This window comes from Mustela putorius, unplaced genomic scaffold, assembly GCF_011764305.1.
Source record: "Mustela putorius furo isolate JIRA1106 unplaced genomic scaffold, ASM1176430v1.1 tig00000592_pilon_pilon_pilon, whole genome shotgun sequence".
Classification (NCBI taxonomy): domain Eukaryota; kingdom Metazoa; phylum Chordata; class Mammalia; order Carnivora; family Mustelidae; genus Mustela; species Mustela putorius.
Window position 1 is genome coordinate 9009872 of NW_025421426.1, and position 27799 is coordinate 9037670.

General features: G+C 46.6%; 1 protein-coding gene and 1 long non-coding RNA gene across 12 annotated transcripts in view; both read left to right on the forward strand.

The window, feature by feature from the left end:
* Positions 1-12627, forward strand: part of WFDC3 (WAP four-disulfide core domain 3) — a 12753-nt gene extending 126 nt beyond the window's left edge. The window contains exons 1-7 of one of the 11 annotated variants that reach the window (XM_013053252.2): positions 3-120; positions 2374-2505; positions 3173-3319; positions 4199-4610; positions 10265-10396; positions 11629-11814; positions 12393-12627. In XM_013053252.2, the coding sequence (XP_012908706.1) occupies positions 2431-2505; positions 3173-3319; positions 4199-4610; positions 10265-10396; positions 11629-11814; positions 12393-12409 (969 nt within the window). In that variant the 5' untranslated portion in view covers positions 3-120; positions 2374-2430 and the 3' untranslated portion in view covers positions 12410-12627. Of the gene's footprint in view, positions 1-2; positions 2506-3172; positions 3320-4198; positions 4611-10264; positions 10397-11628; positions 11815-12392 lie in introns of those variants that run through there. The other 10 variants (XM_013053247.2, XM_013053248.2, XM_045082154.1 and 7 more) reach the window with 10 other exon arrangements.
* Positions 12628-14322: 1695 nt separating this feature from the next.
* On the forward strand, positions 14323-18987 carry LOC106005251. Its single transcript, XR_001178480.2, has 4 exons — positions 14323-14684; positions 15879-15992; positions 17885-18024; positions 18941-18987. It is a non-coding gene; the product is annotated as an uncharacterized LOC106005251 (long non-coding RNA).
* Positions 18988-27799: the final 8812 nt, after the last annotated feature.

Consider the following 27799-nt stretch of genomic DNA (forward strand, 5'->3'; position numbering starts at 1 on the left):
CTAGGGCGGGGCCGCGCCTCGGGTGCAGACTGTGGGTGTTTGGACCGGGGGATCTTTTCTCCCGGCGCAGGCTGGTGAAGTGCGGGGCAGGAGGAGGCGGCGAGCACAGCGGCGCCTGCAGTTCAGTCTTTGAAAGCGGTAGAGTCGGTCTAATGCGGGGACCCAAAACCCAACCCCAAGAGGGGGTCTGGCCCACAGGGTCCTTCTGGGGCTAGGCCCCAGGGGCTGCCTATTTTATCTGAAAGCATCATAATGAAGGCTGGGTGGACTCCCCAAGCCCTAGGGAGCTGGGCTGCTCTTTCCAGACTGGTGATTCTGGGATGGGCAGAGGACGCAGGGGTTTAACAGCTGTGGAGTTCCTCAGAGCTCCCCTTAGCTCTGGCTTAGAGGTGAGATGTTCGTGAATAGAACTGGATCGATTTATGGGTAGTAGAGAAAGTTATTTTTACCAGGTCACAATATGGGGTAGTAAAAAGTACGAGTTTTTCATGTAAAAGGATCTGACTTCAAATCCAGGATGATATGGTGATTAAGAACACTGACAATGGAATTGCGCTGCCTGCCTTTGGTCTCCCGCCTCCTGTGTGACTTACGTTTCTTTCTGTGCCTCAGTTTCCCCCATCTGTAGAGCGGGGATAATAGTACCTAATTCATAGGGTTGCAGTGAGGATTAAATGAGTCAATTTATATAAAGCACTTAGAATTGTGGTGCAAGTAAACCCTCGAGCAATGCTATCCTCGTTACTATTATTAAATTCCAGTAACCACCACTTACTAGCTTTATGACCTTGGGTATTCTTTCTCAACCCCTCTGAACCAGTTTTATTACCTCTGCAAGGTTATTGTGAGGACTAAAATAAACAATATATATAAAACGCATGTTCATCGAATTGTTGGTAAGTCAACAAGTGTTAAATATATCCATGCTCCAATATCAGCCTTAAAACAATAAGGCAACTCTTTAGCACCAAACTCTTTGGCTCTATTAAGGAGATTTTTACTTTAAGCCTTGAATTTCCTCTGCTCTATAATCTTACGGGCTAAGCAGTCCCAGTGGATACCATGAAATATCATGTCTGACCAAAGTCATAAGCAGGACAGATAATTCAAACGAAATAGAGGAAGAGGAGATGAAGAAAGGTATAGATGGTCTCGACTACTTGAGTCATAGCAACTTCTTTGGGTTCTGTGAACTAGCCTTCACACAGTCAAAAAATGACCTGTATGGGCTAGACAGATGAAGATGCAGGTATTGGTGCATTTGTACTCATTCTGAACAAACTGAAATATGGCTTTACTGTAGGTTTTTTTTTCATGGTTTCTAAGTAGTCTGCTCCCTTCTCTGTTTTCAAGGTTGCTAGGATGAACAGGAGCCACACTACATTTTATTATCTGTGGTTATTATTAAGTTGCATCTCTGGTCCTCCCCTCTGTCGCTTTGGCTGCAGCTGTGTCCTTCCAAAGCCCTTTAGGGCTCCCTCTGATCTTGTATCCAGTGGCCATCCCTCATTTCCCCCAACTACCCATCAGGTTCTTCTTCATTGTCCACGGGTGTTGTGTATGTTCCATTACAGACTTTGATCACTGTCATCACTGCCTTTGGGAGTGCCAGGAATTTTCCCACATACCAGCAACCAGTCACTTTTCTTCTTGTCAGGAGAACACATCCTTGGGGGAATATTGCAAAAGGGAAGACTTTGGGGCTGGGTTTAGGGCAGTCTCCTATTCCTGCCCGTCCCTTGGTGGGTGCCCTGGGCAAAGGTGTACACCTCCCGCCTGGACTGAGCGCTCCTCTCAACTCTCGGCGCCGTCGTCATGCTGAGCTGCCTCTTCCTCCTGAAGGCCCTTCTTGCTCTTGGGTCCCTGACCTCCTGGGTGGCTGCAGGAGAGCATGGTGAGCTATTATTTGGGGTCCCCGACCAACAGTAACAGACAGTGACCAAGAAGAAGACCTCCCCTGTCTCTTCCTGGAGTGAGAGTCCTCTTTGTGGAGATGGTCATCTCTGTAGGACAGGACTGGATGCATAGCTTCTCAGGACAGCCGGAATAGGTCTTCCTGGCTTTCTCTACCCTCTCTGGACAAGGAGGTAGGCCTTCCAGTCTGGCTTAGTAGAGGTTCTGGCTTTTCCCTAGAGCTCCTTAAATGTGAACAGGATCACACCAACCTTTCCCTCTCTTTATCTGCAAAGTGGCCCGACATTCAGTAGTGGTGGGCAAGTGTCAGGGGTTGTGTGAGGGGAGGGGACAGCAGTGGGAGAGCTATCTTGGATAGGAATGTTGGCAGAGGCTGAAGAGCCTTGAAGTGCTCGGCTTCCATTCCCCATTTCTTGAGGCTTAGCGGGTCACCTCAACCTCGTGGGACATCTTTTGCAGTGAAAGCAGGAGAATGCCCTCCTGATAAGCACCCGTGCAGAGAGCTGTGCCAGGGGGATGAGTCGTGTCCTGCTGGGCAAAAGTGCTGCAGCACCGGCTGCAGTCGTGTCTGCCGAGGAGGCCTTCCAGAAGGTATGTTGGCTGGAGGGGCACAATCCAAGTGTGCTCTCTGACCTTGCCTCTGGGGTAGAAAGACCCAGAGAGCTTCCTACCTCCTAGATGGGCTCTGGAAATGAAGCTTGTCTGCAGCATCTCTCCCCGGTTTGGGGGTTTCTTCTTTAATCATGCAACCCCCAGCTCTTTGTCCCCTATCAGAAAAGAAGACACACTGATGATCTCTGCCTTTTGTTTGCACTCAGGGCTCCCGTGAAGGCTGGGGGGCCAAACTGTGAGGGGGAGCCTGTTAGAGGTAGTGATCACAAGAGTAGATCTCAAGCCAGGGAGACTTTTCTTGCTGCAAATAAGCCATAAGCCACTCTTTGTAAGCGTTAAGCTTTTAAGCCACAATTTCCTCACCTGTAAAATGGGGGTAATGGTTTGTACTCTTGGGATTGTTATGAGGATCAAATGAGAGGTTCCTGGCACAAGGCAAACTCAGTAAATGTGAGCTCTCATCATTGTTATTGTCTTTGCCTTAGCACCAGGGTTGAGTGTCCTAAAGAAGCTCAGGTCTTCCTTCCTTTCTTTGATTTTCCCTTTTGCTAAATCTGTGGGAGCCACCGGTAGATAGATAGATAGATAGATAGCCTCTCTTTCTCTCTCTCTTTTTGTGTGTGGCTGTCTCCCTTTTTCCCTACAGGGAGGAAAGGAGATTGTCCCAGGGCTGTTCGGAAACAATCCTGCTTCCAAAGGTGCGTCACTGATGAGACTTGTCCAGGTACAGAGAAATGCTGCACGTTTGGCTGCAACAGGCGCTGTGTGGTCCCAGTCACTAAACCCAAGCTGGGTAAGAAATATTGCCCCGGGCGTTCCTGGGCTTGCTGGCCTGCCGTCTCCTTTCTCAGATAAGCCCACACCATACTATTACTGGTTTTTCCTTACTTTGAGCCACAATAATTGCCTGCCAAATTCTGAGAAACTTAAGAACAAACAAACCACAGACAAAAGGTACCCCAGCCAGGATGATCTGTGGCATGGGATCCAGGCAGGCAGAGGAGGCTGCCAGCAGGGAGATCTGTGGCTTGTGGCACTTTCTGCTCTTGTGCTTGCCTCCTCCCCTGGCTCCTGAGAGGCCTCCAGAAAGTATTAGAAATTGACAGTGTCTCTCCGTGGCTTGTTCCTTCTCATGTCCCTGTCGTTTCCAGATTTTTATGGTTAATTTTGCTTGTTTGTGCTTCCAAATAAATTTTATTATGATATTGTTTCGCACTACCCCCCTGCCTGAAAATATGGAAGCTGCTTTTTTTAGAGAGATGTTAGATATAGAAATTAATTTCAGGGGGGCACCTGGGTGGCTCAGTGGGTTAAGTGTTCGCCTTTGGCTCAGGTCATGATCTCGGGGTCCTGAGATCGAGCCCCATGTTGGATCCCTGCTCAGCAGGGAGTCTGCTTCTCCCTCTCCCTCTGCCCCTTGCCCTGCTCTTGCTCGCTCTCTCACTGTTTCTCTCTCAAATTAATAAATAAAATCTTAAAAAAATTAACTTAGGGACAACGGACATTTTTATGTTGAATCTTTATGTCTTTGCATTGTCAAGGTATGTTTGGTGTATTTCAGGGTGTTTTAGAGTTTTAAAATACTTCTTGATAAGTTAATGCCTAAGTTTTATTTTTTCTTCACTGCATTAAATGGGGTCTTACATCACACCTTCCATTATGTTTCCTAAAGAAACTGGAACCATTCTCTGTGAGTGCATGTGGCAGCTATTCCAGTAGAAAAGCTTATATTTTGGTCATCAGAGAGCTGGGTTCAAGCCTGAAGCTCCCCGGTTACCGGCCGGCAAGTCCCTGGTCAAGTGTCTTCTGCTTCCCTGGGCACCTTTCCCTTCTCTGTCAAATGGAAAGAATAAGCCTTGGACGTTGTAGTAAAGGTTCAAAGTATGGAAAGTGTTTAGCCCTCAGTGGACATTGGCTTCCTTCCTGTTGCCTGCTAAGTTGGGCTTCCTCAGGAGTGCGGTTGCTAACCAGCCCCTTTTATCAAGAACCAGGATCGCTTTCTCCTCCTCGGACCTCTTCATCTTGGAGACCCTGGAACTCCGCAGCATGTGTCCGCCTCTTTCCTCCCAACCAAACCTCACCAGGTAGCAGCCCCTTCCCTGGAGCCCGTGGGGCTGTCTCTGTCGGGCTTCAGCAGCTCGTTCGGGCACCCTGCCCATAAGAGAGAATAGAGGGTTGTCTTCCTTGCCAGGACTCTTTTGGCCCAGTTTTGGAACCAGAGCCTGAGAACTTGTGTCAGGCCAGTCACTCACCGCCAGCCTGCAGGGCCCAGCACAGTCTTCCAGTGTGTGAAGCTGATGGCCGAGTGACAGGGGCTGAGGGACAGGCTGGCACCCAGGCCAGGCCCTTTGTGAGCAGCTCTGAGCCCTGGCCAGGCCAAACAGTGGGATGGTCAGGTCGCCCGAGGGCTTGGGGCAGACACCGGGACCTGCCCCGTGTGGCCTCTCTGGTCCTGGCCTTTGTCTTTGTAAAGTGGAGATGAGTGTACTTACCTCAAAGAATGATAATGTCCTTTGGGCAGCTAGAACAGGATACCATGGACTGGGTGGTTTATAAATAAAAGAAATTTATGTCTTAAATTCTAGAGGCTGAGCAGTCCAAGGTTAAGATGCCAGCATATTCAGTGTCTGGGGAAAGCCAGCTTCCTGGTTCATAGACTGCCATGTCTTCCCCGGGAGCTCACACGGTGGATGGGCGCAGTGCAGGCAGTGTCCTCTTCATGGGGGCTCCCCTCTCACGACGTCGTCACCTCCCAAAGCCTCCATCTCCTAAACCCATCACACTGGGGGTCTGTATCATACACTTTGGAAGAATTTATTTATTTATTTATTTATTATTTTAAAGGATTCTATGTATTTCTATGACAGAGAGACAGCAAGAGAGGAAACACGAGCAGGGGGAGCAGGAGAGGGAGAAGCAGGCTTCCCGCTGAGCAGGGAACCTGATGTGGGACTCAATCCCATGACCCTGGGATCACGACCCGAGCTGAAGGTAGATGCTCAATGACTGAGCCACCCAGGTGTCCCAAGAAATGTCTTTAAAAAGCCTTTAGAAAACCTGCCAAATAACATTCAGCAGCTTGTGCTGTGATGCCCAGCACCTCTCTGTTCAGATTCCCTCCCCACCATCCCAAGTCTGACCTGTCTGTCCACGCCCCCACTTTCTCCCTTGCTCACTACCTATTGAGCCTCTGCCTGGCTGGCATACATGTCCCGTGGTGAGCAAGGCCGCCGTGGTTAAAAATACTGGGCACCAACCGTGATGAGGGCTGCAAAGGGACATCAAAGCGAGCTGGAGAGGAGGTGTCCTTTCTTTCTTTTTTTTTTTTTTTAAGATCTATTTATTCTTTTTCTTTTAAAGATTTTATTTTATTTGACAGACAGAGATTACAAGCAGGCAGAGAGGCAGGCAGAGAGAGAGAGAGAGAGAGAGAGGAGGAAGCAGGCTCCCTGCTGAGCAGAGAGCCCGATGCGGGGCTCGATCCCAGAACCCTGGGGTCATGACCTGAGCTGAAGGCAGAGGCTTTAACCCACTGAGCCACCCAGGCGCCCCAGATTCTATTCATTCTCGACAGAGAGAGATCACGAGTAGGCAGAGAGGCAGGCAGAGAGAGAGGAAGGGAAGCAGGCTCCCCACCGAGCAGAGAGCCTGAAGTGGGGCTCGATGCCAGCACCCTGAGATCATGACCCGAGCCAAAGGCAGAGGCTAGGAGGTGTCCTTTCACCCTGGAGGATGAGCGGGAGCTGCCCTGGCCAAGGCTGGGAGTAGGGAGGAGCTCACTCTCTCAAGGGATTGAAAGGAGGTCAGTGGGGTGGGAGGAAAGGGAAAGAGAAGGAAGGGGCTCCACTTTGGGAGAGTCCAGACTTCCGGTTAGTCTCCAGGGCTTCTGTCTAAAGCTTTGTTCTAAACATACTGGGAAGCCTCTGTGGGGCTAGTAAAAGCAGGGAAGTGAGGCCCAGTCTGGTTTTCATTTTACTTTATTAAAAAAAATCTTTCTGGGGCGCCTGGGTGGCTCAGTGGGTTAAGCCTCTGCCTTCGGTTCAGGTCATGATCCCAGAGTCCTGGGATCAAGCCCCGCATCGGGCTCTCTGCTCAGCAGGAAGCCTGCTTCCTCCTCTCTCTCTCTCTCTGCCTGCCTCTCTGACTACTTGCGATCTCTCCCTCTCTGTCAAATAAATAAATAAAATCTTCAAAAAAAAATCTTTTTTTTTTTGAAGATTTTATTTATTTATCAGAGAGAGAGAGTGGGGGAGAGAGCGAGCACAGGCAGACAGAATGGCAGGCAGAGGCAGAGGGAGAAGCAGGCTCCCTGCTGAGCAAGGAGCCTGATGTGGGACTCGATCCCAGGACGCTGGGATCATGACCTGAGCCGAAGGCAGCTGCTTAACCAACTGAGCCACCCAGGCGTCCCCAAAAAAAATCTTTTAAAAAAGATTTCTTTATTAGGAGACGAAAAGTAAAGATTTGTTTATTTATTAGAGAGAGAGAGAGAGAGAGAGAGAGAGAGAGAGAAGGAGCACTGGAGGGGCAGAAGGAGAGGGAAAAACAGACTCCCTGTTGAGCAGGGAGCCACCCAGTCTCCCCGTGAGTGAGTTCCAGCTCTTGTTCTTGGGTAATCTTCGTGGACTGTAGGGAATCACAATGATGTGGCTTGAAGGACCACATCATCGGTCCTGGTGCGGGGAATTTGGGACCCAGTTCTGCCACCATTGACCACAGGCCAGTCCTGCTCCTTTTCCGGATGTCTGGCTGTCTGTCTGGCTGGCTGTTTGCAAGAGGAGGTATGATGGCTCAGAGGGCCCATCTTGGCTTAAGAAGTTTTGAGATTTCACTTTTCTATCAGCATCACTGTCCTTCTCTCAAATATAGTGGAAGGTTAGAGCTGGGGCAACAGTAAAGCCCATGTCTGAGTATTTCCTGGGTGTCAGGTTTTTATTCCACTTTTTTTTGTGTGTGATAGCTTGGGTCTTGGGATAGGGGCATATAAAAAGAGTGGGGATGACCATTCCCATTCTGACTCTCATTCCTCTTTCTCATCCTGGTTAGATTCCTGGTTAGATAACCATGAGGTGCCTGGAAACCATGTGGCATGAGGAACTGAGCTTACCTAGTTTGGGAAATCTGAGACAATGAGAGGCAGAGGGTCCTGTCTGGGATCATGGTGCTAGTCATGTTTTCACAAGGTTTCTGGGCATAGGACAAGGACTGATGGACATCCAGATTTCAGTTGAGTATAAAGTGTTAAAAGTGGGGTGCCCAAGCGGCTTAGTTGGTTAAGCAGCTACTCTTGATTTTGGCTCAGGTTGCGGTCTCAGGGTTGTGAGATGGACCCCTGCATCAGGCTCTGTGCTCAGCACAGAGTCTTCTTGAGATTCTCTCTCTCTCTCTTTTCCCCTCTGCCTCTCCCACGTATGCTCTCTCTCCCTCTCTCTTTAAAATAAATAGATAAATGAATCTTAAAAATTGTAAGGATGGCATAGTCTGGCTTGGAGGCCATCAGCTCCAGTGTTTGAGCTGAGAGTAGGGAATTATTTGGCAGGAGTTCCTGGGGGATGCAGTAGTGGTCATGGTGGGTACTGGTCAAAGGGCATGTGCTCTGACCCTCAGGGCTTCAGCCTATTCCCCAAGAGTCCCTTCACAGTGTCTACTATTTGACAAAACTCCAGGGACCTCAAGGAAGCCTAGCCTGGAAGAGAGTAGAGGTTTCTCCGTGCCTGGTCCTGGGGATGAGGAGGAGCAGAGCGCTCCTGGCATTAGTCACTTCAGGGCCATGCTCAGCAAAATGATGACATCTGGGAAGGGTGCTTCTCTGTGTAGCTCCACAAGAAGTTATATTGCTATGTTTTTCCCAGCAGAGATTTTTTTTTTTTTTTTTTATGCCCAGCCTTCTCAACTGTGGGATGAAAGGCTTTGTTCTTTGTTAAATAGATTTTAGTGTTTGTCAAGTAGGTGCGGAGGTGTGAAAAGGCACATCTGGCAATTAGCGTGACCATGAATCTGATAAAAAATCAGATTCGATGTGTTCTGACAATGGCAGAGATTCTTTGAAATAGGGACTGTTCAGGAAAATCCCGTGATGCCGGGTTATTAGACCCTGACTGTCAGCTGCGCATAGCCTCCTGGGAGGCCAGCACTGGCTTTTTTCCATCATGGCGGACTTCCCAGGGCAAGCCATAGACAATTGTACTTACATGTCCCAACTCAGAGGCACTGGGCCAGTCCTGCTTCGGTTTTCCACAATGCCTTTAATAGCCTGTCGCTTCTTTTCTCCACTTAAAGAAGCTGAAATAAACACTGAGATGAATGAGTCATGGTGAGGCAGTTTGGTTTGGATGTGGGTTCCTAGGGTGTGCCTGCTCCAGGGGACCTGGCCCGGGGCCTGCGTGTTTTAAGGATGGTGTAGTACAAAGAGTGCTTCTTGCTTGCAAACCGAGAGGCTGAGTTTTGTCCTGCTTTGCCACTGACTCACTCTGTCGTTCTGGGCAAACCCCTTCTCTTCTTTGAGTGTCGCTATCTTCAGAGGGGTCGTGAAGGGACACATGGTGGATGTGCCTGGCTTTAGGCAACAGAAAATTAACAAAAGAGGGGTTCCTTTTTTCCTCGCATAACAAGAAGTCCTGAAGTGGGGACCAAGGCTGGATGGTGGCTCCACGATACCGAGGATGAGGTTACTTTTTTTTTTTCCTTCCCCTTTGCCTTCCTTGGTTTCGTCATACTTGTTGCCTCGTGGTTGAAAGAAGATGGCTCTACCTCCCTGGGTTAGCTCTGTCTTTGCACTGGAAGAAAGAGAAGTCAGGGCGCAGTTGGAAAGGTGCAGTAGCCAGGTCAAGAATGCACAAGTTTTTCCAGCTTCTGTCCTAGTTTGTGGCCACTCCTAGTTACAAGGTAACTTGGGGAAGCAAAGCTTCGCAGCTGGCTGGGCTCACTGCCTCTCCAAACATAACTGTGGTTTCATTAGCAAGTGCTTCAGTTGTCCACGGCTGTATAACAAATACTTCCCAAACTTAGTGGCTCAAAATAACAACAGTTGCCTCTTTCCCTTGGCTGTTTGGGTTGGCGGGGCTCACCTGGGCCGTTCTTCTGCCCACATGGCAAAGCTAGGTCACTCATACAGCTGCGTGCAGCTGGGAGCCCAGCGGGGAACTTGACGGTGGCTAAACCGGGCGGGATGCGGCTCTGCATCCAGCTTCTCTCTCTTTGGGGCATCTCACCATTCTGGAGTTGAGCTCAAGCTTCTTCATGGCATAGCGGCTGGTTTCCAAGGCGGGGGGTGTTTTAAGGGGACAAACCCCTATCAAGCCTCTGCTTGCATCACACTTGCTGGTGTCCTGTTCGTCAAAGCAAGACACACAGTCCAGCCCAGAGACCATATGGGAGGTGTGGCTCCCTGGGGGCCACCACCATAGGTGTCTACCACGGGAAGGAGGGAGGGACAGTGAATGTGGGGCTGGCTGTAAGTCTGTTTGCCACAGTGGGTTAGATCTCCATAGTGTTTTCCAGATTGTGAGTCTTGAGATCACTTTAGTAGTCGATGACCAGCATTAAAAAAAAAAAAAAGAAATAGAAAGACTGTAAAGTACATATATATATGCACATAAATACATATTTTAAGCAATCATATGGATTAACACGTACGATGAAATATATATAATATAATAAAACTCAAGAGTCACAGTGAAAATATCCAGGAACACTGGGTCTGAACACCTCTGGGTCTCATGCTTTGGTTCTGTGGCAGAGTCTGGTGGTGAATGTCCTGCTGACCCCCTTCCGTGCGAGGAGCTGTGTGACAGGGACGAGTCCTGTCCCCAGGGGCATAAGTGCTGCAGTACCGGCTGTGGCCACTCATGCCGTGGAGACATTCAGGGAGGTATGTTGGCCCCTCGGGGAAGGGATTCTGAGTTTTAGGGTGGGTTGGGGAGGGGGCCATCTGTGGCCTTCTGGTCTTTCCCTCCCTGGGAGGAGTCAGAGTTCTCATCCCTCCTGTCCTCCTAGACCCAGCCCAAAGCCACCTCACCTCTCCTGGGGCCCAGGGGCCCGCACTGGTGTTGAAAGAACTCGGGGAAGGCAGTGAGTTAGAAGGAAAAGTCCTAAGACTGGAAGCCAGGTGGTGTGGCTTCTGGTCTTGGTTCTGCTGCTGACCAGCTCTGTAACCTCAGGGAAGCAGATTTGTCCTGAGGCAGTTTCTTCATCTGTAAGGTGAGGGAGTTGCCCGAGGTCATGGTTTTCTGACCAGATTCTTAGCAACAGATTCACAATAGATAAGAGCATTCCTGATCTGATTTCTTTGTTTCAACAAATGTATTTTTAAACGAATCCATATTTTTGAATGCTCCTTTCCTACCAGGCACTGTAGATCTCCAGAATTATTGGCTCAGATGTTGTTTTTATTTATTTATTTATTTTTTATTTTTATTTTTTTAAAAGATTTATTTATTTATTTATTTGATAGACAGAGAGCACAAGTAGGCAGAGAGGCAGGCAGAGAGAGAGAGGGGGAAGCAGGCCCCCCGCTGAGCAGAGAGCCCGATGCGGGCCTCGATCCCAGGACCCTGAGATCATGACCTGAGCTGAAGGCAGAGGCTTAAACCGCTGAGCCACCCAGGCGCCCCTCAGATGCTGTTTTTAGACAACGTGTAGATTCGCAGGTAGTGTCAAGTTTCTGAAGATAGATTCTTGTCCTTATCATCAGGGAAGGGAGACAGATCAAGAGCTGTAATGAATTCTGATGAGAGGAGCACCAAACCTTGTCTGGGTGGCAGACAGAGGCCTCCTGGAGGAAGGGACACTGAGAGGCCCAGCCATGGGGGTAGGGGGTGGGGAGCTCCGTGGCATTCCACGCAGCCCCACCCACAGAGGTGTGGAACCCAGGGACCTCCGGGGAACTCTGTGGGAGACCATTTGAAAACTGCTGGTCCAGAGGTTCTCTTTACAGCCCCACTGATTCTCAGAGCCTCTAACTCCCAGGTTTCCCAGGCAGATCTTTGGTTAAGATCTGGTTACAGTCAGGGATGGATTCGTCTGGAGCCTCTGAGTCTCCGTTGCATCCAGAGTCAGTGGCGCTGACACTCCGGTCTCTACCTGTTTCTGTTGACCCCGCAGGGCGGGGTGGTGAGTGTCCACGCCTTCTGGTGGGCTTGTGCATTGTCACCTGCATGATGGATGAGAACTGCCGGGCCGGGGAAAAGTGCTGCAAGTCAGGCTGTGGCCGCTTCTGTGTCCCGCCCATTCTGCCAGTGGAACTGGCCACAAACCCCAACGGGACCCTCAGCCCTGGTTCTGCCAGAGGTGAGTCACGGCCAACCTCATTGATAAGAGCGTGCTTGACTGCTGTGTGTGGAGAGCACTGGCTTAGCTCCTTCGTAGGAGCCTTCAGAGGATCAAGACAAAGTTCTTGCCCTGGAGAGTCTGGTGGGAGAGAAAGATCCAATGCCCCAGATGGGAAACCTTTATATAGACCGCATGGGCTTCTAGGCTCTGAGTGGGTGTGGCTCGTTGGGAAGGTCTTTCTGCCAAAGTAGGATTGGATCTGGGCCCTAAAGACTAGGCAGGATGTGGCAAAGGGAAGAAAGCACAGAGAACATGCTGGACAGGTGGTCTGGTGGTGAGCAAAGGCATAAAGGTGGAATGTGTGTGACACACTTGGGGACCTGGGTCGGGATGGGGCGAGAGTGAGCTGTTTTGGTGCTAGGAGATACAAGGTTGACATCTGAGTGAGTCATCTTCACTGCCAGTTTGGACTGGATTGTCTGGGAAATGGTGCCATCCAAGGCTTTGGGGAGCCATGCATGCCCAACTTCTCTAGGGTGGGGGGAAGCCAGAGACAGGACGGCACAAGTGTGACCTGCGGCTGCTTCTTTCTGCAGGGATCCTGGTGCCTTAGTTGTCGTGATTTGTCCTGAGCTGCTTTGGTGATGACAGGGGCGCTTGTCCTGGCTGCCAGGAGAGAGTGATGTCCTGGAGCTGTGACCCTCCTGGGGGCTCTCATTGCCCTCTCTGCTCTGCTTCTGTTCCTGCTGTGGCCCTGAGCACGGGAAACAGAGTCGTGGGTTTGGGCAATGGTGTGCGGTACTGCTTTTCCCCAATAAAGACTGTACTGACCTTCTTGCCTGTGCTGTTGGAGGGCCAGGACGAGGAGAGAGAGCTAGGGGGTCTGAGCATGGCTGTAGGATTACAGGACTTAAGGCAACCCATCCTTTCCGAGAACACTGAAAGTGGGGGCTTCCCCGCTGGTGAGGGTGGAGGTGGGTGGGAGTCAGTCTCTGCTGATTTGCCATAGATTTCTCTCTCAAGCCTCGGGAGTGGGACCATCAGGGCTCTTCTTGGGCCTGCTGATCTTTTAATAGAGAATGTGAGCTGGGGATGGAACTGGGGTGGGAAACTAGTTTACTATAGTTTCTTGGATGGTCCCACCTTGGATCTCCTTCTCTGGGGGCCGGCCCTTGGCTCCAAGACAAGGCAGTTTGTCCCCTTCAGGTAGCTTTGCTATAGGGAAGGGTTGCCTTCAGGTTCTCAGAATATAAAAGATAAAATAAATTTTAAAAATGCAAGCAAAACGGATCACGTTCTATATCCTGGAGAAATTTATGTTATCACATTATTTTGTAATGGGACACCATGAAAATAGCTAATTTAATTAGTCGTCTCTTGGTGAACATGAATCCCTGTACATATAAAGGTTGGCCTTCTCTTGCAGGCACATCTGATCTGGGGAAATTCTTTGTGGTAGAATTCTAGTTTCTCCAATAAAGCCTGACCCCCCCTCCCCCCGGAAAAGGCCCTCAATCAGTGTTTGTTGAGTGACTGAAAGAATGAATATAATTCCCAAGTCTGTCTGTAAGAGATTTGTTGAGCTTTGAGTATTAGAAAACCCACCAAACAGTGGCTTCGTCAATAAAGACAATCTAATTTCCTCACATCGGAGTGTGGAGAGAGGCATCCACAGTGCTAATGAGGAGACTCCTTCCTTCCTTCCCCGCCAACCTCAGCGTGCTGGCTTTTGTCCTCAAGACGGTCCCCTCACGGGTGTGGGACCGTTGTGCAGCCCTGGACGTCACAGCAGGAAGGTCTGTGGAAAGGGTAATGGTGAAAAGACCTTCCCCTCAAATGCTCTCTCCTTTTTTTTTTTTTTTATATTTTATTTATTTATTTGACAGAGAGAAAGATCACAAATAGGCAGAGAGACAGACAGAGAGAGAGAGAGGAAGAAGCAGGCTCCCTGCCGAGCAGAGAGCCCGATGCGGGACTCGATCCCAGGCCCCTGGGATCATGACCTGAGCCGAAGGCAGAGGCTTAACCCACTGAGCCACCCAGGCGCCCCAAATGCTCTCTCCTTTTAATGACAGAGACCATCTTCCCTGGAAGCTGACCCCTGCCCATGTTTCCCTCGTCCTCTCATTGGCTGGAAAAGCAAATGTCTGCAAACAGGAAGTGGAAAATGTGACTTCTTAGATGAAACGTGCTTCATCCTTGAGGCTGAGGGAGGGGCCCACCTGGATTTAAAAAAATTGAGATTCTATTAGCAAGGAAGGAGAGAATGGGGGAGGGAAGGAATGAACCTTGTGTGCCGTACTGGGTTCAAGGACGTATGCATTCAAAATTTGGACAGAAATTTCTAAGCAGGCAGGACTTTTATAACAAGTGCTCACCTTGAATATTGCAAAAATGTTTTTTTATAATTCCCAACTCAAAAAAACAGAAAAAGGCAAGTTACAACTTAAAAAAAACAAAAAAAAACCTTCCAGGGCACCTGGGTGACGCATTTGGTTGGGTGTCTGACTCTTAAATTCTGCTCAAGTTGTGATCTCAGGGTCGTGAGATTGAGCCCTGTGTCGGGCTCTGAGTCTGCTCAAGACTCTCTCTCCCTGTGCCCCTCCCCCAATAAATAAATAAAACTTTAAAATTAAAAAAAAATTTCCATCACTGTTGTCTTTTTGTGCCCCCTTTCCCTCTGGTTTCACACTGGCCTGTGAAATTCCGGTTTCTACTGGTTCGGAACACTCATCTCTTTGAGAAGACATGTCGGCGTTTGATCTGAAGAGGAGCGGCTAGTGTGAGCCTCGCAGTGGCCATCCTAGGGACCCTCAGGGTCCCAGGCTCATAGTGCAGGGACCTAGGAGGACCTCCCGTGTCCGTGTAATTGGCTGCTGAACAATTTGGTAGGTGGTTCTTCCACTGTTTTCCTTATCGTGTTTTTGTTTATTAAAAAAAGAGATCATACATGGACACCATCTAAAAAATCAATATGGAGAAGCTTTCAATGAAAACAGCAATCCTGGGATCTTAAACTGTGGTAGGATGATTTCCTGCTGGGGGTGGGGGTGGGGCTGGAAAGGAAGGTGTGAGTCCCAGCCCAGCTCAGGCTGAGCACCAGAGAGATGGCCCTTCCAGATCTTTCCTCTTCATCTGGGGCAGCCCACCCTGTCCACATGGGAGCAACGACATGGGGTGGGTGGGGGGGGAGAGATTGAGAGAGAGAGAGAGAGCTCTCGAGAGCAGAGCAGGCGCATGAACCAAAGGGTTGAATTTGTTTTTGTTTGATTGTGTTGGAGTTGGAGGTCAAAGGTTGAGATGGGGCCAAATTCCGTTTCTCCCTCCCCCTCTTCTGGGCCTTTCTAGGCCTCTTTTCCTACTGTTGTACCCTAAACCAAAGAAGCCATCAGAACCTGTCCTTCCTCAGTTTAAGACCATTTCAGCCTCAGGCCTGGGGAAGCAGATCTCAGAGGGCCCTTCTATTACAGATGCCCTAACCTTGCACCCTGAAATTAGCTCTGACCAGAATGAAAAACCACAAACACGCCCCTCCCCAACCTTAGCTTCCTGCTGGCTCACCTTGGGGGGTGAAATCTGAAACCAGCTCCCTATACACAGAGGGCATGGTGAGATGAAGAATGATCACTCCCTATCAGCAGGTGGCAGGTGCAAGGGAACTTAAACAGGACGCTTGTCTTGGGGTCCAGAAGCCAGCAGATCTCAGCGCCTGACCACCTGAACCTTAACAGTTTACAGAGAGACCTTTACAGGGCTGAGTCCCATGCACCGGCCAGAACAACATCTTGATCCCTCAAGTCTACATCCTTGAAAATGGCTCCCACTATGGGAACAGTGAGTGGCAGAACATTCCAAGGACAGGGGATGGGGAGGAACCCCCAACTGCTCAGGGCCAGCTTGCAGGTCAAGTGGCAGTCATGTCCTCTCCAGGACCTCCTCCGACCCTTCTGCCCAGTGGGCAGGAATTTCTGGGGCTCTGACACATACTAGTCCTCAAACGTGAGTCCTCTAAGACCTGTTCTTTGACCAGAGTCAGTGGGTTTTGAGCTCCCCACTTCTCCATCCCTTTCCTTGACCATCAGGTGGTGGAGACCACAGGTGGCACATGTGTGTGCTGCCTCAGTGACATCATGGGCTCTGCATCCTCTCCCTGCTGCTCTTCTGGATCTTTCTCTCTGCGGAGCATAATGTCATTGGTAAGTGAGACAAGAGGGGTGAGGTGCAACCCGTGCCCCTGGCAAGGGGGTGTTCTTAAGGGCTACCTTCCTTTTCCTACCCAAGTTAAGCTCCCTTGCCAAGGGCATTGGTGCTTAGAAGGCCAGTTTCCTATAGATTCCCAAGCATTGGAAAAGAATGAAGAAGCACCCCAAAGAGTTAACAGCTAACCCTTACTGAGCACCAACTATGTCCCAGGTGCTGGGCTAAGAACTGGGCTTGCACAGCGGCCCTGGCAAGTCCTGTGTCTTTCACATGAGGAAACAGAACTCGCCCAAGGTCTCAGAGTGAGTTGTGGGGCTAGTTTGTACCTCGGTCTGTATGCTTCAACAATTTTGATATTTTACTTTCTCTCGCTATAAAACGGAGGTAGGCAAGTGATTTGGGATCAACTGTGATATTTTTGGAAGTAAGGAATAGGAACAGGCAGGGGAAACTCTGGGTTCCAGTCCAGATTGGCTGCATGAGCTAGGGCGGGCTGTCTTTTTCTCTATAGGGAAAGGCAGGGAGAGGGAGAGAGGAGAGACAGGAAGGCAGAGAGAAGGAATGGTAGGGAGTGGTGGAGGACGGAGGAGGAAGGAGGGAGGGAGAAAAGAGAAGGAGAAGGGGACACAGAGAGACAAACATTAGTTCCTCAAGAGTCACAGTCCCTTCCAGCCCTGAGACCCTGTGTCTGGCAGAGCAGGTCCCAGGTGGGAGGAGCTTGGCCCTGGATATCTGTGACCTATTCATACTCTCCCTTTCATGCTTTCTCATTCATATTCTGGTCACTCTGCCATCCTGGTCCTACGGACCGGCCATCAGAGAGCAGCTCTTGAATTGTTTTCTTCCAAGAGTGACCTTGGGTCCCCGCTCCAGCCTGAGCCAGGACCTTGTGCAACCAAGAGGGGGAAATGAAATGCAATTTGTGAGAGGGGACAGAGCCCAGACTGTGAAGATGCGGTGCGGGTATTCAGCGAAGGTTCAAGGTCTATTTGGAGCGGTGGGGAGCTCAGATGCTGGGCTCAGCTGCATCGGGGACGCTTGTGGGAACAGCAATGGGCAGGGAGTTTTGAGTGGAAAGAATTCTTGGCTGGGTGCCTTTACTCTTAGAGCCACCAGAGGGCAGCAGAGGCCTAAGTCATAGACCGCTTCCAGGCCAGAGAAATGCAAGGATTGATACTCTAGAAGCCTAGTTAAGGGGAAAGTTCAGTATTGTCCGAGTTCCTCCCAGATTTTTCCAGTCACTCTGAGAAAAAGTTATACTTTTTTCCGGAGCCCTACTGAATTGCGCTTTATCAATTCCGAGACCTAACATTATGCTCTCCCTTTTCATGCCTTGTGGAATGATCCTGCCCTTTAGGTAACCCTCTCCTTGGGGACATGATCACATTGTATCAGTGTTTCTTGCACAAAGTCCCAGGTCAGGAGAAAGTTTCCCTCTGGCCATGAGCCATTCTGAGAATGGGCAGGGAAGTGACATAGCTGGCCTCTGAATTTCCCTCTGAAATGAGAGATTTCCTCCCTCAGACATTCCCTTTGAATTGGCCCCAGTGAAAAAGTGCTTTCCAGAGCCGAAGTTTCATTTTTGCCTTGGCTACTGGGGAGCCAAGAGTTGGGTTTTGCAGTGAAGCCTGGGTTTGAATCTGGACCCTTCTGCTGCGTATTAGCTCTGTGCAACATGAGCGAGGACAATCCCATTATCACGTTACCCACCTCCCAGGATTGCTGAGTATATATGTATATATATAAAGTTAGAAATCACTTAGCACAGAGCCGGACACAAAGGCACATCCAGTGATGGTTATTCACGTTTTCTTGAAAAAACGAATCTCTTCATGATCACCCTCTTTTCTTACCCTCTTGGCTCTCTTCTACTTTTGAATGTCCTCAGCCTCTAGAAGTCCAATGCGCTATCCATTGCGCCACGGAGCCACCACCTTCTCTTCTACTTTTGGTGTAATGATTTCCAGTTTCCTGTTTCCTGTTCCTCCAGTCCTGTTCAGCAGATGGTGTGGTACACATACAGGAGAGGTAAGCATATGTGGAACGCTTGGGCAGAAAGAAGCTGCTGGAGCAGCGCTGTCCAAGAGAAATATAATGCAAACCACCTGTGTAACGTCAAGATTTCTAGTGGCCAAATTAAAAAAGTAAAAAGTTCGGTGTCGCCTCAAAAAGTTAAACACGGAGTTACCATAGGACCCAGGGATTCTGCTCTCAGGTCTATAACTAAATGAATGGAAAACAGGTGTTCAAATCAGAACATGTACACAAATGGTCACAGAAGGCCCTTTGCGATAGTCAGAAGGTGGAAGCAGCACAGTTGCCCATCAGGGCATAGGATCAACAGATAAATGGATCCATGGATAAACAAAACAGAATGCAGCCTAGCCCTCCAACGGAGTAGTCTTCAGACACGGAAAGGAATGAAGTATTGACTCTTGCTACAGCACGACGAGCCTTGCAAACACTGTGCTCAGGGAACGAAGCCAGACACGAAAGGTCATCTCCTGTATGCTTCCGTTCATAAGAACAGTCTAGGACAGGCAGATCCACACAGACAGAAAGCAGAGGAGAGGTTGCCAGAGGCTGGTTTTAGAACAGAACTACTGAGGGGGCTTGTCAACGTGCAGATTCCCAAATTCCATCCCAGATGTTTTGGCTCAGTAGGTGAAGGGTGGCGTGGGCCAAAGAAACTGCTGGTTTTATTATTATTATTTTTTAAAAGATTTTATTTATTTATTTGACAGAGAGATCTCAAGTAGGCAGAGAGGCAGGCAGACTCCCTGCTGAGCAGAGAGCCTGATGTGGGGCTGGATCCCAGGACCCTGAGACCACAACCTGAGTTGGAAACAGAGGCTTAACTCACTGAACCACCCAGGCGCCCCTATTTTATTATTATTATTATTATTGTTATTATTATTAAAGATTTTATTTATTCATTTGACAGAGAGAGACAGCAAGAGAGGGAGCACAAGCGGGCGAGTGGGAAAGGGAAAAGCAGGCTTCACGCCGAGAGCCTGGATGTGGGGCTGGATCCCAGGACTCTCAGATCATGACCCGAGCTGAAGGCAGAGGCTTAATCCACTGAGCCACCCAGGTGCCCCTATTTTATTATTTTTTAAAGCTTTTATTTATTTATGAGAGAGAGAGAGAGAGAGAGAGAGAGAGACAGCACAAGTAGGGACCCTGAGGCTTTAACCCACTGAGCCACGCAGGCGCTCCTCTGTTCAGGTTTTTAATTTCTTCCTGTTTCAGTTTTGGTAGTTTATATTTTTCTAGGAATTATCCATTTCTTCCAGATTGCCTAATTTGTTGGCATATACTTGCTAATGAGACTCTCTTATAATTATTTGTATTTCTTTGATGTTGGTTGTGATCATTCCTGTTTCATTCATGATTTTATTTATTTAGGTCCTTTCTCTTTTCTTTTTGGTAAGTCTGGCCAGGGGTTTATCAGTCTTGTTAATTCTTTCAAAGAACCAGCTCCTACTTTTCTTGATCTGTTCTACTGTTTCTTGATTCCTATATCATTGATTTCTTCCCTAAACCTTATATTTATCTTCTTCTGCTGGATTTAGGCAGCAGAAGGATCCCCTTCTTTTCCTGCTCTTTTAGGTGTAAGGTTGGGTTGTGTGTTTAAGACTTTTCTTGCTTCTTGAGGAAGGCCTATATTGCTGTATACTTCCCTCATAGGACCGCCTTTGCTGCATTCCAAAGGTTTGAACTGTTGTGTTTTCATTTTCACTTGCTTTCATGTATTTCTCAAATTCTTCCTTAATTTTGTTGGATGCCTGGGTGGCTCAGTAGGTTAAGCATCTGCCTTCAGCTCTGGTCATCATCCTGGGATCCTAGGATTGATCTCCAAATCAGGCTCCTTGCTCAGCAGGGAACCTTCTCCTCCCTCTCCCTCTGCCTGCAGCTCTCCCTGACTGTGTTTACTCTTTCTTTGATAAATAAATAAATAAAATCTTTAAAAAAATTCTTCTTTAATTTCCTGATTGATCCATTCATTCTTTAGTAGGATGTTCTTTAACCTCCATGTATTTGTGGCATTTCCACATTTTTCTTGTGGTTGATTTCATGCTTCCTAGAACTGTGGTCTGAAAATATGCATGGTATGATATCAATCCTTTTGTATTTATTGAGGCCTGATGTGATCCAGTATGTGATCTATTCTGGAGAATGTTCCACATGCATTCGAAAAAAGTGTAGGATGAAATGCTACGAATATATCTGTTAAGTGCATCTGGTCCAGTGTGTCATTCAAAGACATTGTTTCCTTGTTTATTTTCTGCTTAGGTGATCTGTCCATTACTGTGAGTAGGGTGCTGAAGTCCGGTACTATTATTGTGTTATTATCAATGTGTTTCTTTATGTTTGTTATTAATTGATTTATATATTTGGCTGGTCCCAAGTTAGGAGCATAAATTTTTACAATTGTTAGATTTTCTTGTTGGATAGATCCCTTTATTATGACCTAGTGTCCTTCTTCATCTCTTATGACAGTCCTTGGTTTAAAATCTAGTTTGTCTGGGGCGCCTGGGTGGCTCAGTGGGTTAAGCTGCTGCCTTCGGCTCAGGTCATGATCTCAGGGTCCTGGGATCGAGTCCCGCATCGGGCTCTCTGCTCAGCGGGGAGCCTGCTTCCTCCTCTCTCTCTCTCTGCCTGCCTCTCTGCCTACTTGTGATCTCTCTCTGTCAAATAAATAAATAAAATCTTAAAAAAAATAAAATCTAGTTTGTCTGATATAACTATGGTTACTCTGGGCTTCTTTTGATGTCTGTTAGGATGATAAATTGTTCTCCAATCCCTCACTTTCAATTTGGAGGTGTCATTGAGTCCAAAATGACTCTCTTGTAAAGAGCATATCAATTGGTCTTTTTTCCCCCATGCAATCTGATACCCTATGTCTTTCAATTGGAGCACTTAGTCCATTTATATTCAGAGTAATTATTGAAAGATATGAATTTAGTGCCATTGTATTATCTATAAAGTCGCTGCTTCTATAGATCATCTCTGTTGCTTTCTGGTCTTTGTTATTTTTGGTCTCTCTTTCCACACAATGGATCCCCTTTAATATTTCTTACAGAGCCAGTTTAGCATTTTACAAATTCCTTTAGTTTTTATTTGTCTTTTGAAACTCTTTATCTTGCCTTCTATTCTGAATGACAGCCTTGTTGGGTAAAGTATTCTTGGCTTCATATTTTCCCCATTTAACACACTGAATATATCCTGCCAGTCCTTTCTGGCCTGCCAAGTCTCTGTGGACAGGTCTGGTGCCAGCTTTATGTGTCTACCCTGGTAGGTTAAGAACCTCTTGTCTAGAGCTGCTTTCAGGATTTTCTCTTTATCCTTGTTATTCGCAAGTTTCACTATAATATGTTGAGGTATTGATCTATTTTTATTGATTTTGAGGTGAGTTCTCTGTGCCTCTTGGAATTGAATGCCTGTTTCCTTGTCCTTATTAGGGAAGTTGTGATTTGCTCAAATACACTCTCTGCCCTTTTCCTCCAGCTCTTCATCTTCTGGGACTCTTATAATATGCATCTTATTTCTTTTATGGAATTGCTGAGTTCCCTAGGTCTACCTTCGTGATCTCATAGTTTTCTTTCCTTCTTTTAAGTTTCCTTATTCTCCATAATTTTATCTCATATATCACAGATTTGATCTTCTGCTTCATTCATCCTCATTTTTATGACACCACTTGGGACTGCATCTTGGTAATAGCATTTTAAAATTTTGGTTTGAGTAGATTTTAGCTCTTTTATTTCTATAGTAAGGGGTTCTCTGTTGCTTTCTATGTTTTTTGAAGCTCAGCTATTGTCTTTATAATCATTGTTTTAAGTTCTAGTCCAGACATCTTATTTACATCCATATTGATTAAATCTCTGGTAGTGAATACTACCTTCTCTTCTTTCTTCTGTGGTGAATTTCTTTCTCTTGTCATTTTATCCAGAAAAGAAAAGAACAAAAAAGAAAGAAAAAAAAAAGCAACAAAACAACAATGACAACAACAAAAAAACCAAAAAACCCTAGATCCTGGGTGTGTTTTGGTCTGCTGGTTAAAAAAACTAGATCTCAAAATAAGAAAGAAAGAAAAAATATATGAAAGAAAAAGGTACATATTTATATGTCAATTATTTTATTATATAGAAAATAAAAATACATACATATATGCTTATATATACATAAGTAAAATTATTATATTGCATATAAAATAAATAACAATGAAAGGAAACAAAAAATTAAAAAATACATAAAAATAAAAATTAAACAAAGTAAAAAATAAGAAAATAACAAAAAATAACACTAAAAGACTAAAGAATAAAAATACAAAGAATGCTATATACTGTTTTCCCCAAGAGCTAGTTTTGCAGCCCTCTATGATCAGTAAACTTGGTGCCAGCCATTTATTTGTGCTGGCCTTCTGGGGCAGGGGCATGTGGGGGCCGGGGACCGGACTTGCCCTGGTGGAAAAGCGCCTCCAGGGTGCAGGAGGCCGGCTCCGTGTAAGGGGCTCCAGACTCCACTAGATGGCGCAGTTTTTTTCTCTCTGAAGGTTTTCGGCTCTGATGGGCGGAATGAATATGGCTCTGCCTACTCTCTAGCTCCCGAGCTGAAAACTGGCACCCACACTCTTCAGTGAGCCTTCACAGAAAAGTGATCAACTACTCTTGTCTCCCCGATTTCTGTCTGAACTGTCAGAACTCTGTGTTTGCCTGGCCTGTGACTGAGCCCTTTTTATCTCAGTCATGTAACTGAGTTTCAAAACTCCAAAATTTAGGGGCTTCCTTGGCTCCTTGCCGTGCTCTTCCTCCAGGGATTGGCAGGGGGTGGGGGTGGGGGTGGGGTGGGGGGGTTGGGGAGAGGGTCTCACCATGCTCTGTCTTCTGCTGGACCCCCTAGGAAAGCGACTGCAGGACTGTGCAGTGGTTCACAGTTTATGGCAACACAGCGCAGAAAGCTGGTTCCTATACTCTTTCTCAGCTGGCTTCCCCACTCCTATGCCTGGGAAGACTGCCGCACTCAGGTACGACCTGTTCCTCTTGGGACCCCATGGGTCCGGAGACACTGCTATCCCACCTGGGATTCCACCTCGCTTTGCTACGTGAGCACCTCCAAGCCAGGCACATTACCCGCTGTAGCAGACTTCTAAAAGTTCCGATTTTGCAAGCACTGAGGATCTCTTGAATGACAGGCAAACTTGTTCCACATTCCAAGATCTGCTGCACCAATACCTTCTCTTTGGGGGGCTCTTGGAAAGAGAAACCAAATCATTCTTAAACTACTTTTAATTTTGTCATATATAATGGAATTTTTTCCTTTCAAATTTCTCTTGTGATCAGATAGGACCTTGGGAAGAGACCAGACTCAGGACTATAATTATTTCATTCTGTCTTTGGTGTGTACCCCACGCCCTTGATTTATGTTGTTAACTATGTCCCCCTTTTACCAGGGATCATCCCCTCAAAATATCTCACTTGAATTTAATGTGAAACTCTTGTGGGTTTCTTGTGGATTGATACTCTGTGTTACTCCTTGGGTATGTAGTTCTGTAGAGGTCCGCAAATGTATGGCTCTTACTGATGCTTATGGGCACTTGTGAATATCTTCCTTCAACACCACAGACAGCACACACAAACCTTCCTCTTAGAGGTAAACTGAGGACCGAGTAAGAACAAAACTTGGACAATCCCTTGAGCAGCCACAAGAGATCTGAACATCTGAGGCTAAAATGGACGTTGGGTAAGAATTGTCTTTAGAGGGCACCTGGGTGGCTCAGTGGGTTAAGCCGCTGCCTTCAGCTCAGGTCATGATCTCAGGGTCCTGGGATTGAGTCCCATATCAGGCTCTCTGCTCAACAGGGAGCCTGCTTCCCTCTCTCTCTCTGCCTGCCTCTCCATCTACTTGTGATTTCTCTCTGTCAAATAAATAAATAAAATCTTGGAAAAAAAAAAGAATTGTCTTTAGAGAATATTTTACTTATAGTCATTCTTTGGAACACTAGACTATAGTTCTGGAAGGATTTTCAAGGAAATTACACGCGAGTCCTCTTTATTTAACACTGTGCTTCACATAGTCAGGGGGAGGAAAATCTCCAGAATCCATGAAGGGGCACCAGATAGGTTATATACATAATGCTAGACCTAGAAAAAAGTTTTCTGTGGATTCAGAATGGTCTGGAATACTAGACTTCGGCTCAGTACCAAGAAGCTGACCTAGAATGTCCGTGTATGGATTTACCCTGGGCTACAGTGCCCCCTACTGTATATGGTCCTTAGAATACTGGTAAAGGCTGCTCATATCGCTGGACTCCTTTGTAAGGCTGGGTCCTTGGTGAGAATATGAATAGAGCAGTCAGGGCAAAGGGGAATGACTCTCCATACTCTGACTATAGAAGTTCAACTTGGTTCCAGATTTGCAGCTTCCAGGTGTAAAGTCACAACTTCTATATTGCAGGTATCCGGGGGCACTGGAGACATTTCCCTAGAATATGAGCATTGTTGAGGGTTTAATGCTCACTGATTTGGGCAGATGAAATAACTTAATGATGATTATTTTAGTGCCATTTGCATGGAAATCCACTGGGATCAGTGAAAAAATACAGAAGCAAACCAGCTTTGGCAGGTCATATCAAGGAGATATCAACAATAATTGCTTTTATACAGGCTGAGTCATTACATGGCTAGTATCCTCTGAGAGGTCACTTGTGGTTTACACTGGAAGAATCTGGGATGAGAAAGACAGGTGAATTTAGACCAGGCCTGACATACAGGAATTTTTCAGTTGAAATTTTATATATCTAATTAGTATGAAAGGCAAAGCCGGGCAAGGAAATTAAGCAAGAATTCTGAATTTGAAAATCTTCCAGTAATAGTTCAATTTATTTACCCAGAATTATTTTGGTATACTTTTGCATAAAGAATATTCCTTTTTCTTTGTTTCTTCCTTCTGTCTTGTTAAGCATCCTTTCTTCCAACAGTTCTGTCTCTGTTAATAAATAAATGTAGTGATTGTTATGGTCTTTGGTAGAATCCACGGGTCCTTTATGTCTCAACAGAACTTCAGAGATGTTTTTAATTCTTTTATCTGTCCTGATCCATAATTCATTTATAAAATATTAGTGAGCAAATATAGTGCTATACTTCAAGGATATACAAATTAATAAACTGAGATCTTTGCTCTTGAGCCTGACCTATTGTGTAACATTCACTGTAGATACTGAACTATCCTGCCAACTCTCACTGCTTCTCTTTTAACTGTACAACAATAAAGGTTGGATGGGAACTTAAAGACCTGAGGCCATCATGGTAGTAGTGAGATGCTGTGTGGAGAGCTGGGGGGTCTGGATGTATGTCCTACTTCTGAATGAGCTTGGTAAGTCATTGACCTTCCCGGACTTCAATTTCCACAATTGCAAAAGGGTTTTTTTGGACTAAATGATTGAGACATTGAAATTTGTGCCTGTGACTGATTGTCCCCAACCTAGGTAAAATCCCTTGTCCCATTGCTCAGTCTCCTATGGCCTCTTACATGCTTTTTCCTGAAAAAACAAAGAAACAAAGAAACAAACCAACCAACCAGAGTTTCCAGTATTTGGTGTCATTGCGGGTGGGGTGAGGAGTTGGGAGACTTACTTTTCAGGAAGACAATATTTTTCACAGAGATATTTATGTTTGAAGTTGTTTCTGTTGCCTCCACATCCAGAGAAGATGAAGGGCTCACACAGAAATGTCAAGGTGTTGTAGTAGAATCTGGTGTAAACAGACTTACAGGTGCCGAATACCGGAGGATAGTTGCAGATTTCTGGGCAAGAGAATCCTGGAGTCAGGTTTTCTTTTCTACTGTTAAGTGGGCATTCTTAGCCTCATGGACTCAGATGACTGATGGCCATCAGCCCATGTGAATCTACCTGATACTTTTTCATTGGGAGAGTTCCTTCATCATAAATTTCACTGTGTATGTAATATGGAGCAATGATTTAGACTCTGGCTTGGGTCAGTGACTCAGACAAGTAATTGGAGAAGGAGAATAAGATAGCTCAACTAACCTAGAGCCAAAAGCAAGAGAGACCTCAGGTGTTCTCCCTCTCTTGCAGAATTTTATATTAAATATATCCCATTTCCTAACTCTCCACAGGCTTTCCCATGGCATTGGAAGTGAACATGTCATCTGCTCCCCCAAGGCCATAGGTCAGAGCCCTTCCTTTGACTTTTGCAGAGTCTCTGCAAACACACAAGCTAAACAGACTTTTGGCTGTCTATGTCTACTCCTGAAGAGTAGGCTTAAAATGCTTACTTTGGCAGGAGATCTTCCTTTCCTCCACCAGTGTCTGTGTCCTCTCCCAACGAACCCCTCTTTTTACTCACCTGGCCTCACTGAGACCATGGAGGTGGGTGGTCAGAGCAGGAACAATGATGGCCACATGGGAGACAAAGAAGGAGTTAATGTCAGTCTTCCTCAAGTCCAAAAACAGCCCTTACCCTCAACTGGAAAATTTTGCCATGTTTACTCTGATTATTTCACACGTATTCATCTCGATAAGTAGATGTGAGTGCCCTAAGAGTGTGAATGATGGCCTCTGCTTCTCTGTATCCCTGGAATGAGAAGTGGTCCTGTATATATGTGTTAAGTAGAATTGAAGTTTTTCTAACACACACACACACACACACACACACACACCCCACACTCCAATAAAGGAGTTTCCTGGATACTCCTGACAACCAATTTTCATAACCCCACTCCTCTTCCTCTGAAATCCCTTTGAAAAAAACTAAGTTGATTCTATTGTCGATCTTCCTGCTTCTCCTATCCCTAGACAGAATTGAATGAAACTTCTGGAATCAGATGCATTAGAGCCATATGGTCAGAGATAAAAGCAAGACTTCCTTTCTGCTTGTCACCGAGGCTGCCTAGACCACCTTTGCCTTCACAATGTTCCCCTGAGCTGCCTTTCCTATTTTGCCTTACTTCCAAGATGTCCACTTTCACACAGTTCTTTTCTGAGCTCTGCAGGAAACAGCATGCCTGAAAGCGTCTGGAGGGGCATGGACAAAAGGAGGAGACACAAAGAAAAGAGGATCCATTCAGGCTTCATGGTGTTGCAGACAGCAGATGGGAGAGTCCTGGACTGGGTTCACATTATATCTTGAGGGTGGAGTTCCTACTCTTGGGAGAAGTTGAACCCATCTCTCTGATTTCATGCCCCCTGGGGCTCAAGCCTGTGTTCTGGTGTGTCCAGAATCAGCCTAGTGAGCAGAACGTGAAGTGCTTGGGTACCCAACTATGTAGCATTGCACGGTCATGGTTTGTCACAGCTCTATCGGTGAGCCTCAGTCTCCCCTCTCTCTTCTTCAAATCTAAGGGTCATGACTACTCCTGGCTCAGGGCATCAGCATTTCTATGAAGAACAGTTGTAAATAAATTATCATCAGTGCTCTAATATATAAATGTAAAAATTCAAAAGTAAGTTAATGTCGGCTTGAACTTAAGAAAATGGAACAAAAACAGTGAAATAAATATAGGGAGAGTAGTCAAGATATTGATGAAGATAGTTGAAATTAATAAATTAGAGAAAAGAAAATATAATTGTCAAATAAAATGGAAAGTTTGTATTTTAAAAGCATCATTAAAATGGACAAAAATTTGGCATGAATGACCAAGAGAGACAGAGAAGAAATAAGCATTTTCAATAATAGGACGTGGAAAGGATAGAACTCAAACCTGGAGGAGATTAAAAATTTGCTGGGAAATAGTATGTATATTTTTATGGTTAATAGCATAAGAAATCACCAGAAAATGGAAG